General features: G+C 33.2%; 2 protein-coding genes across 2 annotated transcripts; both read left to right on the forward strand.

The window, feature by feature from the left end:
* Positions 1-225: 225 nt before the first annotated feature.
* Positions 226-3,377, forward strand: LOC133039334 (uncharacterized). The gene is made up of 6 exons (XM_061118201.1): positions 226-1,942; positions 2,054-2,453; positions 2,550-2,640; positions 2,715-2,778; positions 2,904-2,981; positions 3,073-3,377. The coding sequence occupies exons 1-6, from the start codon at positions 226-228 to the stop codon at positions 3,375-3,377; spliced, it is 2,655 nt and encodes an 884-aa protein (XP_060974184.1).
* Positions 3,378-3,862: 485 nt separating this feature from the next.
* On the forward strand, positions 3,863-5,229 carry LOC133039335 (uncharacterized). The gene is made up of 4 exons (XM_061118202.1): positions 3,863-4,049; positions 4,137-4,457; positions 4,567-4,665; positions 4,744-5,229. Exons 1-4 carry the CDS (start codon positions 3,972-3,974, stop codon positions 5,227-5,229), a joined length of 984 nt encoding a protein of 327 aa, XP_060974185.1. The 5' UTR covers positions 3,863-3,971.
* Positions 5,230-11,863: the final 6,634 nt, after the last annotated feature.

The following is an 11,863-nucleotide window of genomic DNA, read 5'->3' on the forward strand; positions in this document are numbered from 1 at the left end:
TACAAGCATTTTTAGCAATGGCATCAGAACATAAGGATTGTGATGGAAGAATTCGATGTCCTTGTGTGAGATGTATAAATAGTAGGTTTGAAAAAATAGATAGGGTTAGAGCACACGTATTTGATCGAGGTTTCATGCAAGGATATGATAAGTGGATTTATCACGGCGAGCCTGAGGATGTTGTCGATGATGTAGCGATTCTTAGATATTGAATCAGAGGATGAAATGATACCTATTCTAGAAGACTTCTTTCCCCCAACAACAGAGGATGTACAAGGAGAAGATGAACAACCAACCACAAACCCTCAGTTTGATGACTTATTTGAGGAAATTGAAGCTGAATTGTATCCCGGTTGTGATTGGATTTCGTCTCTAAACTTTTTAGCAAAGCTATTGCATTTAAAAGTCAGGGGAAAAATTCCTAATAACATCTTTGAAGAATTATTGAAGCTTTTAAAGTTTGCGTTTCCGAAGGAAAATAATATTCCATCAACTTACTACGAGGCAAAAAAGAGATTGAAGAAATTAGGCTTGGGTTATGATAATATCGATGTCTGTTTGTATAATTGTTGCTTATTTTATAAGGAGAATGCATCCAAGGAGGCTTGTCCAGTTTGCGGAACTAGTCGTTGGGTTACTTCCGAGAACGGGAAAGGAAAAAAAGTTCCTTGCAAAGTCATGCGATACTTTCCGTTGACACCTCGACTTAAAAGATTATATAATTCGAGGATTACAGCGAAAAGCATGATATGGCATCATACTGGAAAATCAAAAGATGATGGGGTGTTGCGACACCCGGTCGATGGTTTAGCTTGGAAAGACTTTGATGCAAAACATCCCGAGTTTGCAAGGGACCCAAGAAATGTTCGACTTGGGTTAGCTGCTGATGGATTTAATCCATTTGGCAACATGAGTCTTGCATACAGCATGTGGCCAGTGGTGGTAGCTAACTATAATCTACCACCTTGGTTATGCATGAAAGATAATTATTTTTTGCTATCTACCCTAATTCCTTGTGCAAAATCTCCAGGTAAAGACATGGATATATTTTTAAGACCTTTGGTGGATGAATTAAAGGAGTTGTGGAATAATGGGGTAGCAACGAGAGATAGTTCGACCAACTCGATGTTCACAATGCGTGCTGCGCTTTTGTGGACAGTGAATGATTTTCCTGCTCGTAGTAGCTTGTCTGGGTGGAGTGGTCAAGGTTATAAAGCTTGCCCTACTTGTAATGAAGACACGACGTCCATTCGAGTGATCGGGAAGACATCATATGTTGGTCATCGAAGGTTCTTGCCAAGTAACCATGCAATGAGAAGGGATACTCGATTTGATGGTAAAGCTGAAAGAAGACCTCCTCCAAGACGATTTACTTGTGAAGAAATATTATCACAAGTTAATGCTCTCGAACCCCAAATTCCCGGACATCATGAAAATTTTGGGGGCGTGAAACGTAGAAGAGTTGCAGAAAATTGTAATTGGAGGAAAAAAAGTATTTTCTACGAGTTGGAGTATTGGAGCACGAATATTTTAAAACACAACATTGATGTCATGCATGTTGAGAAGAATGTGTGTGATAGTCTCCTAGGAACCATCTTGGATAATGATAAATCAAAGGACACAACCAATGCGCGCCATGATTTAAAGAAGATGGGTATTAGGGAATCGTTGTGGATTTATGAAGATGCGAATGGGAGGCTAATGAAACCGCATGCTCCTTATGTTTTGACTCGTGATAAAAGACAACTTTTTTGTCAGTTTGTTGAAGGAATAAAGTTTCCCGATGGCTTCTGTTCAAATTTAAAGAGCAAAGTTTCTCCAGATGAGTCTAACATTATTGGGTTAAAATCCCACGATTGTCATGTCATTATGCAGCGAGTACTAGCGGTTGGTGTCCGTAAATTTCTACCTCGTGACACTGCAACAACTATTACTCAGTTGTGTAATTTTTTTCGACAGTTATGCTCTAGAACTCTAAATGTAAAAGATATGGAGGATGCTCAAAATAATTTAATTCTGTTATTGTGCAAGATGGAATTGATTTTTCCTCCAGCTTTTTTTGACATAATGATACACTTGGTATTGCATTTGCCTGAAGAAGCGATATTGGGTGGCCCGGTCTTTATGAGATGGATGTATCCTTTTGAAAGGTACATGAAAAAATTGAAGAATTATATGGGAAATAAGGCACGTCCTGAAGGGTCAATTGCAGAAGGTTATGTTGCTGATGAGGCAGTAACCTTTTGTTCAATGTACTTTAAAGGGTGTGAAACAAGATTTAATCGGCTTGATCGAAATGAAGATGCGCCTTCTGTTTGTCGCTATCTCTCAGTTTTTAATTCTCAATCTCGTCCTTTAACTAGCGGGCTTATCAAGCCTCTTGATCATACCAGTCGTGAAAAAGCTGAGTGGTACATTCTTCAAAATTCTCCTGAAATCCAAGCTTACTTAGAGTAAGTTTGTTACATTTTTATAAATTATTTTATTAAATTTTTAGTTTTTATTTTCTATCTCTTTCTATCGTATCTTGACATTATCATACTTCACAGTGAACATTTGGACAAGATCAGGCATGAAAATCCTAATGGTAATCACGATGCCTTGCATAGGCAAACTTTCCGTCCGTGGTTTCACAAGAAGGTATAACGACAAAATTGTTAATGATAAATCAATCATTTATATTCCTCTCATATTAATACATTTTATGTATTTAGATATATGAGCTGCACAAGCTTGGAACTTTACAAAATGGTGATGAGTTACTCGCTCTCGCTTCGGGTACGATTACTTAGCAACATTTTACGAAGGTTGTGTAGTGAATGGTGTTCGGTTTATTGCATCAAAGCGAGACCAAAAGCGGAAGACACAAAATAGTGGTGTTATTCTTATTCTTTGGAACGAAGGGTTTAATTATTACGGCACACTTGAAGATGTAATCACTATATCTTATACTGGTGCATTTACAGTGTCCTTGTTTGAATGTAAATGGTATAACACTAATCCATTAAGAAAGAAGACAATCAACCGAAAATAATATAACTAGTATAAATACTCGTGGACATTGGTATCAAGATGAACCGTACATCCTTGCCAACCAGGCAAAGCAAGTTTTCTATCTTGAAGATCCACTCAGAGGTCGCGATTGGAAGGTTGTTGAAGATATTAGCCATCGACAAATTTGGGACATTACTGACAACGAAGATGAGACTGATGTAGATTTTGTTAGTGATTCTAACTCTGCCAATTTTGTGTTGACAGTTGATCTTGGAGAGTTGATTATGCAATCGAATGAACCTCCAGTAATTGTTGAATCGTCCGATCAGTTAGTGGATTCTGAGATAGAGAATAATGAACTGGATGAGAATTATGTTCTTTGAAGAAGTAGATGATTTACTAGTTGAACATGTAGAGGATGAAAATGTAAACTTAGTGAATGATGGAAATGATAGTGATTCTTCAGTGTAACTTTTATTTTGTAAACATTTGTTACTAAATTTTTTTACAATTAAAGGAATATTTAATTTCTTTCGTATTAACATTTTAAATACTTATATTTCAATTATGTGTTTCACATTTGTGAATTCTTACGTTTTTTTCCGTCTTCAAAGTAAAGTAAAATGTCAGCTACGTTAGCGACATACCACGGTGGGGATGGTGATGGCAGCGATCCCCCTGATCCTTCTAGGGTACCGTCGTCTTGCGAAGCAGGTTTTCGTATTTTTTCAAATCTACAATTGTTCTGAATATAAATAGTGAATGTATGATTTACTAATAAAATTATTTTTCTCTCGAATATATATAGTTCCACCTCCGGTCAGAAAGGGTCGTGGGGTTGCCGCAAACGCTAATCTCGAAAAAAAAAAAGGAGAGAAGCTGGTAAGCCCTTACCGGTGGAGGTAGATCTTGAAACCGGCAAAGTAGTTGGCACTGAAGCCAGCAATTATGTTCGATTTCTTGGCCAACAAGTGAGCATGTTGTGCCCGGGTGGTCATCTAAATTTTTCCGATGTACCCCAACAATACAAGGATCAAGTGCTCAATCGAATCAGAGTGAGTGATTTTTAATTATTAAAGGTTGTAATAATTTTATGTCCTCATTTACAAATTAACATAATTTTAAATTATTTTATTACATAGTACTACTTTGATATCGATGGGAATCCCCACCGAGACCTACTTATGAGGACTTTATATTCGGTGATGGCGGAGCGGTATAGTGAGCGAAAGACGCTCAGACACAAGCATTTCAAACAACATTACAAAAAACCAGAAGATTGGGACACAGTTCTCAAATTCTCCCCTGACTACTTGAATACCGAGACTTGGAAACCGGTTTGCGAATTGTTCGTTAGCGAGGCATTTTTGAATCGTTCAACTAAAAATAAATCGAATCGGCAACTAATGAAATATCCAACAACGCAAGGCACAAAATCGTTGGCGTCCATACGCCACGGAATGGTATGTATTAATTCTTTAATTGTTAAATGTTTCATAAAAAAAAATTCTTTAATAGTTAATAATATTTTTTTCTTATAATAAACTAATTTAATTGTTTATATTTGTATAGGGGGGTACTCCTGGAGAGCATGTAGTTGACGCATGGAAGGAGATCCATGTGAAAAAACCGTCTGGAACTTTCGTTAATGAATTAGCTGCAAAAGATTATGTAAGTGATTAAAATGATTTATTATTAAAATTTATATTTTATATTAATTACATATTCTAATAATTTTGATTTAAATAGGAGGAACTGATCAAGGAGCTTGATAGGAAGCGCCTGGAACGACAATCCCAGAGCGATACTGGAACTGAATCGAATCGATGCGGTTATCAGTTTGACGTTATGGAAACAGTTCTAGGCCAAAGATCTGACTATCAAAGAGGCGTGGGTAAAAGGCTCAAGGGCAAAGGAAAGAAACCAATCCCCCAAACTCAATCAACGGTGCCTCCCCAACCGACTACTGAAATGATGAGCACCATGGCAGATATATTCTCAGATATGCGTGCCACTTGGGGGGGTAATTTGACGCCTGAACAACGTGCCCAAATATTTAACCCACGCTTTGACAATTTCGTTCAAACGTATAGTCAATCGCGATCGCACAGTGGTTCGTCTTCTCGTAGTCATGCCGCTCCTCCGAACGAAAGAACAACAACCTCCTACGCAACCACAATTTCAGCCTTCCTCGCAACAACAATTCCAAAATTTGTCACAAAGAAGGCAATTTGAAAATTTTTTGCGAGCGGCAACCCCAATCTTTTCCTCGGCAATTTCCTCGGCGGCAACAACGATACTGCTCCGCCAATGGGAAATCAGTTCTTATACCGAACACCGTCAGAGTCTCCTCCGCTCGGCTCAAACTTTGCTGATTTTGGATTATTTGGGAGTTCATCGCAGGAGAACCAATTTTTTTCAACTCCCATTTTCAACCAAGCTGAGCTCGGTAATTTGACGCTGGGTTTATCATCAGACCAAGCGTATGTGCCTTCTCCGCCACGGGCTTCGGGGACTCGTACCGAAAATAATCCAGATCAAGACTTCATAATTAGAGACTTGAATGAAGATGTTAATGAATAATTTGTTTATGTTTTGTAATAATTTAATTTAATTTTGAGACAATATTTTATTAGGATTAATATGTTAAAGTTAATTACTTTGGAGACAATTTTAAATTATTAATAAATTTTATTAAATTGTTTTAGATTTATTTATTAAATATTTAATTAAATTGTTTTAATTATATTAATTAGATTTATTTATTAAATATTTAATTATTTATTTATATATAATATAAATAAATTTTTAAAAATAATTAATATTTTTTTTATTATTGGTGTTGTAGCGGCGGAGCAATAGCGGCGGGACCCCGCCGCTATTGCCCTGTGTCAGTCTCGAAACACGAAACTGACACAGAGCAATAGCGGCGGGGTCCCGCCGCTATTGCTCCGCCGCTATTAATAGTATTAGCGGCGGAACCAGTTTTTGGCCGCTAATACTATTAGTAGCGGCCAAGCAATAGCGGCGGACCAATAGCGGCCGAGGTCCGCCGCTATTGCCCTTTAGCGGCCAAAAACTGGAGCAATAGCGGCCGAGGGGCCCGCCGCTATTGCTCCTTAATGTTGTAGTGACAAGAGTCGGGTGCAGTAAATTCACAGAAGACGGCCTTACGCGTTAAAGAAAACAGAAAGAAAAAAGTCTATCCTATGCCCTAAGCAACCGTTATACGAAGAACGTATGGCCTTCTACAAAAAAAAAAAATAAATAATAACAACAGAGGCGTGACAACAGTAATCCTATCACTAGAGCAGTAAACTCAAACCGATTATATGAAGGGTTTAAACACTTGCATGCCTAGAAACTTCGAATGCAAACCCAGAAAAGAACAAACAAATAAGTAATAGCATGCCATTCAATAATAAAGCAAAGGGTGCAAAGAACTTACGATGAAGTGTTGAAACTGGGGGTCCTACTGTGAATCGAATAGAGACAAGAAGGACTGATAGCAACGAACAAAGAGGAACTGAGGAAAATTGCAAAGTGTTTAAAGGCCTTGTTTTAGGTCTGAGAATTTTCTCTCTGGGAAATTTGAGCAAAGTTGGCAAGAAATGGGAAGTAACCGAAATGAAGAAAAGGTGGTGGCTTTTTATAGGCAAAGCTGCATGAGGAACAGGCTGTTGGGTTTTATGCCCAAAATAAAACTCATTTCATATAATCAGATTTACTTATTAATAAAGATCAGAAATAACATTTTATGTTGCATGGTTCACATGATTTATTTCATGATTATAGGTATATAATGTATGAATTCTTTTTAAGTCCAAAACATATGAGTTGGTTAAAGATTATAGTGTTGTCAGCACAGTGGAATATAATCTTTATTATATGTTCAAAAGTTGATTCCCTGATTTGACAGAACACTGGATTTAGACTGACATGGTATAATCAGCGGCAGGTATTCTTACACCTTGGAAAAGTGTTATGTCCTTTCCAGGACATTGGCAAAGTTTACCAGTATCGGATGTATGGAGTATACATCGGAAGGGACCGCTATTGAACTTTGATTAGATATGTTAAAATTTACCGTAATGTCTATTCAATTCAATATCACCTGTTGATCCTAGATCACATGATCGAAATCCTGCTATGGTTAGGCTCAATTTCAAGAGTGTTACTCGTGTTCTTTGATTTGTTAGTTAAGCCTAGTTTTGTATCAGGGTGATACGTACATTTTGGGAACACGGTAATGCAATTGAGTTGGAGCGCTAACATAAATATGGAATCTATAGCTTCTATTTGGCAAATAGAAGTAAAGGATGATTTCCTTCGAGCTTAACCAAACGAAGATAAATGATGGAGATCTCATTTCACTTAGGTGAAATATTATTTATACAGGGTTAAGTGTTTTAAGGATAAAATACATTGTAGGGTGTTACGGTAATTTAATTCCTGTACAGTGTAAATCATCTATATAGAGGATCATTGATCACATTAGGGTTATAACAATGGATAACTAATGACGTGTCTATATCGTGGAACATATAGAGCGTTTCTATATGACTGAGAGTGCAATTCCAAGTTCTAAGTGTGGATTCAATGAGGAATTAATAAGTTAGGGAATTTACTTGGTAAATTCGGTTCGACTTATTGGAAGCTCGGTTATATAGACCCATGGTCCCCATACTAGTTGAGGCCATACTGGTTGTAAGACTCAGTTAATTGATTTTAATTAATCAATTATAATTCTAAAAGTTAGACTATGTCTACTTTATGAATTCTCACAGTTTAAGGATGAAATCGTAAAGAAAAGGATTTTCAGGTTTAATTATTAATTAAGAGACTTTGTATGTCTAATTAATAATTATTTTAAATGACAATATTATTTAATAATCTATTTTAGTTATTAAATAATTAGTTTTGGCATTTAAATGATTAGAATTGGAAAAATGGCATTTTTGGAGAAATTGAAATAAAATTGAGGAAACTGCAAAATCCAAGTGAGGCCCATATCACCCTATGGCCGGCACCTCGTTGTGTGTTTCCCAATTATTATTTTCAATTTTAATTGCCATGTAATTGCTAATCAAAGCCTAGCTATAATAGGAAAGTGGTGGATCACACTAAATAAGGCAGTTAATCAATTACACAGTAAAAGAGGAAACTGTTTATTTGGAAAGTTGTGCTCTCCCTTCTCCCTATATATAGCAGCCCTTGTTCTCTTCTCTTGGATATCATATGAAGCCATAAGCCACGAAATTCAAGAGAGAAAAAGAGAGAAATTTCGAAATCCTTGTGAGATGAGTAGTGCCCACACACATCAAGTGGTATCTCAATCATAGTATGAAAGACAATGGAATTTCTGCATCAAAGAAGGAGAAAAGAAGATCCAGGTTCAGATCTTGGTGATGCTCTGCTACAGAAAGGAATCAAGGGCTAGAGATCTGAACGGAAGGAGTCATATTATTCCGCTGCACCCACTGTAAGGTTTTCTAACTTTATATGTGTTTATTTTCATTGTTTTAGAATTCATATTAGGTTGTTAATCCAACATACTTGTTAGTAAATCTAGATCCTGGTAAAATAATTTCCAACAACTAGCACCAGAGCCATGGTAATGATTTACTTTGATGTAATATGAATTAAAACGATGATTGCATGTTTCTGTGTTGATTTGGATGGCTTCATGTTGGTTTATGTGTTGTTTGATGAATGTTGATGTTGTACAGTTTCGTTTTCCATGAAAAATATTTTTTCAATTTTTGAAAATATTTTATTTGGATTCCTTGTGAAAAATTAAGCAATTTTGTTTTTTATGGAACTTGATTCCGATAAAAATTGAGAAAGTTATGAATTTTGGAAAATTGGGATTTCGGGTATGCATGGTGCTCAATCGCACGCGCGTGACACGCCCGTGTGCACCCTGCCAGCGCCCAGGAGTCTCGCCCATGGAACCCTGCAGCCCGCCGAGGTTTCTCGGCAGATGGGGCTGCATCCCTTCGATCTCCGCGCGCGTAAGGGCAATTTTGCAGCCTCTGGAGGCTGCACGTGCAGCCTCCTGGGCAGCCAGCCCAAAATTGCCTCTTTTGTGATTTTTTCCCAAAAGTCCATTTTTTCCAAGGGATTGTTTCCCAAAATTCATTTTTCCTATTTTAAATATTTCTAAATTGAAATGTTTCCAATTTTAAATTTGGAATTTTTTTTTCCAATTTTTAAATATTTCTATTTTGGAATGTTTCCAATTTTAAATATTTCCTATTATGGTCAGATTTAAAAATTTGTTAACTTCTGTAATATTTATTTATTATTTAATTATAAGATTAGATATTTTGATATTTAAGATATTTTAAATTAAAAGATAACTTTGTCTTTTTATTTAAAATATTATATTAAAATTATCTTATATGACAAATTAAATAATTAATAAATTTGAAATTAACATAGATATTTTTATAGATACACTTACCATAATGTTTTTCAAATTCAAATATTTGTTATTTTGTTAAATATTTAGTTATTTATAAATTATAAGTATAAAAATGATATTTTTTCTATATATATCATTTTTTCCTTATTATAAATTTATAAATCATATTTTAAATATTTAAATAACATAGATATTTTTGTAGAGATTTGAATATTGCTTAATTTGAGATATTTTGACATATAATTATGGTAATTATTATTCATTTATTATTTTATTCCTAAAATAATAATTATCTAACCAAATCTATTTTAGAATTGGTTTATTTTATTAAATTATAAGATCTGAAAGTGATATTGGAGATTCTTTCCTTTCAAATCATTGATCTTATTAGATATTTAATTTGATTCAAATAAACCTAGATATTTTAAAATTAATTTCCTTTATTTGGTTAGATTAAGAATAATAATTTAATTATATTAATATCTTATTTCACATCTGTTACATGGACAATGTTTGTTTATTTATATTGTTTATTCAAAACTTTTTTAACAAACCTATTATTTATCTGATCTAAATTGCTATGATTAACTTGTTGACAGATCATGATCCAATGATCTGATTTTAATCATAGTCCAATTGACGATAGATCTTATAAATAATTTGTAACAGGTAAATTTTGTACTTCTTTCATCTGTGTAAACCTAATAACATGATAGGGTCCATCCAAATCATTTGACCTGTGTGAGCCTATATGTTTGCTTTTGGGCTTAGATGCATATAGGAAGCCCATTTAAGTTTTTACTAAGTAAATGGACTAGGTTGCTAAAATAAATTTTGACATAAGGAAATTTATTTAGGCCCAATTAGATTTGGGCTTATTCAATGAATAACAATTGTTTATTTAAAGGTTAAATTCCTCTCTTTTGGGCCTTGTGTGAGAGTTGGGGGCCATAGAAGTGGGTACGACATACTGAACCCAACTTCCCCTCACATGAACTACCCCAATTGTGAAGGCCCATTTGCCTTATTTAAATAATTGTATTAGGTTAATTATATTAGTCTAACCTAATTAAAATTGAATTAGCAACATAATTAACTTTTAAAATATATGAAATTTATTTTTCATGTAATATTTTAAAGTTAATTTTAGAAAAACACTTAGTCAATTATATATTCTAGACAGTTATTTCCATACTAGTTATTATTTCTAATATTAAATAGGAAAGTATCATTGATTGTGAAATTAATTGTTTCCTAATTAATTTTGGTACAATTTAAGTTTAGAATATTTTCCTAGTATTAAACTAGAATTAATAATTAAGTTTCCTCTTTACTTAATTATTTATTTCTTGAATTTAATACATTTAATTAAATTGAAAATTTCCATATCTAAGTTGATTTTCATCATGATACTTAAATATTGTTATTTTCATGTTATTTAATTAAAGTTGAAAATTATTTTAAGTTTGGAATCTTATTTCAGAATAACTTAAGTTTGAATAATTTTCAAAATATATTTTATTTTATTTTATTAATCATTTCCCAAAATTTTTAAATTGCATTTCTTTAATGCAGAATTTTCGAATTTTATTTGAAAAATAGATTAAAGTTGAAAATTATTTATTTAATTTTAGACCAACTTAAATCAATGACTTTTTCATTTAATGATTAATTAAAATAAATGAACTAAAATATATTGTAATTAGAAATTGAATTTAGTCTATGAAAAGTCTAGATAGATATTATCTGTTTTGCTTGAAGTATTTTTCTAGTGTATTTAATTAAATAGAAAATTAATATTTAAGTTGATTTTTTAATCATGATACTTAAATATTTGAAATTTTTCTTAGATATTTAATTAAATAGGAAAATTATATTTTTTGTTGAAAATTAATTTTTATTAATTTTGGGCCAACATAAAATTAGAGTAATTTTCCAGGATTTATTTTTATTTTATTTTAAAAGTATTTTCGAAAATGCAATATATATTTATAGAAAATTAAATTTGAGTTGTAAATTAATTCAAATTAATTTTGAAACAACTTAAATTGAATAATTTTCTAAATATTTATGGAAATTATTACTAAGATGGAAATAATTCACGTTATTTATCTATCTAAGTATAATTTATAAATATTAAATTAAAATTTATATTTAGAATTTTTCATTCTAAATTGGAAATTTTAATTAAATAAATATATATTTAAAATAAATGGATTAAAATAAATATTAGAAGAAAATACAAACCCTTCATTAAATAATGAGCTTTATTATTATAAGGATATTCGATCTCCATTGTTGGTTTTACATAGCTATTGTTTTAGTGAGTAATCCTCCCTAATGGAGGAACGTTCATTAGCAAGTTAGCACCGTTTAATCTCGAAAGATAAGTAATCTTGTAAGTTTTTTATATAGTTTATGCTCACCCTAATGGTGGCGACT

Source organism: Cannabis sativa, chromosome 6 (genome assembly GCF_029168945.1).
Source record: "Cannabis sativa cultivar Pink pepper isolate KNU-18-1 chromosome 6, ASM2916894v1, whole genome shotgun sequence".
Classification (NCBI taxonomy): Eukaryota; Viridiplantae; Streptophyta; class Magnoliopsida; order Rosales; family Cannabaceae; genus Cannabis; species Cannabis sativa.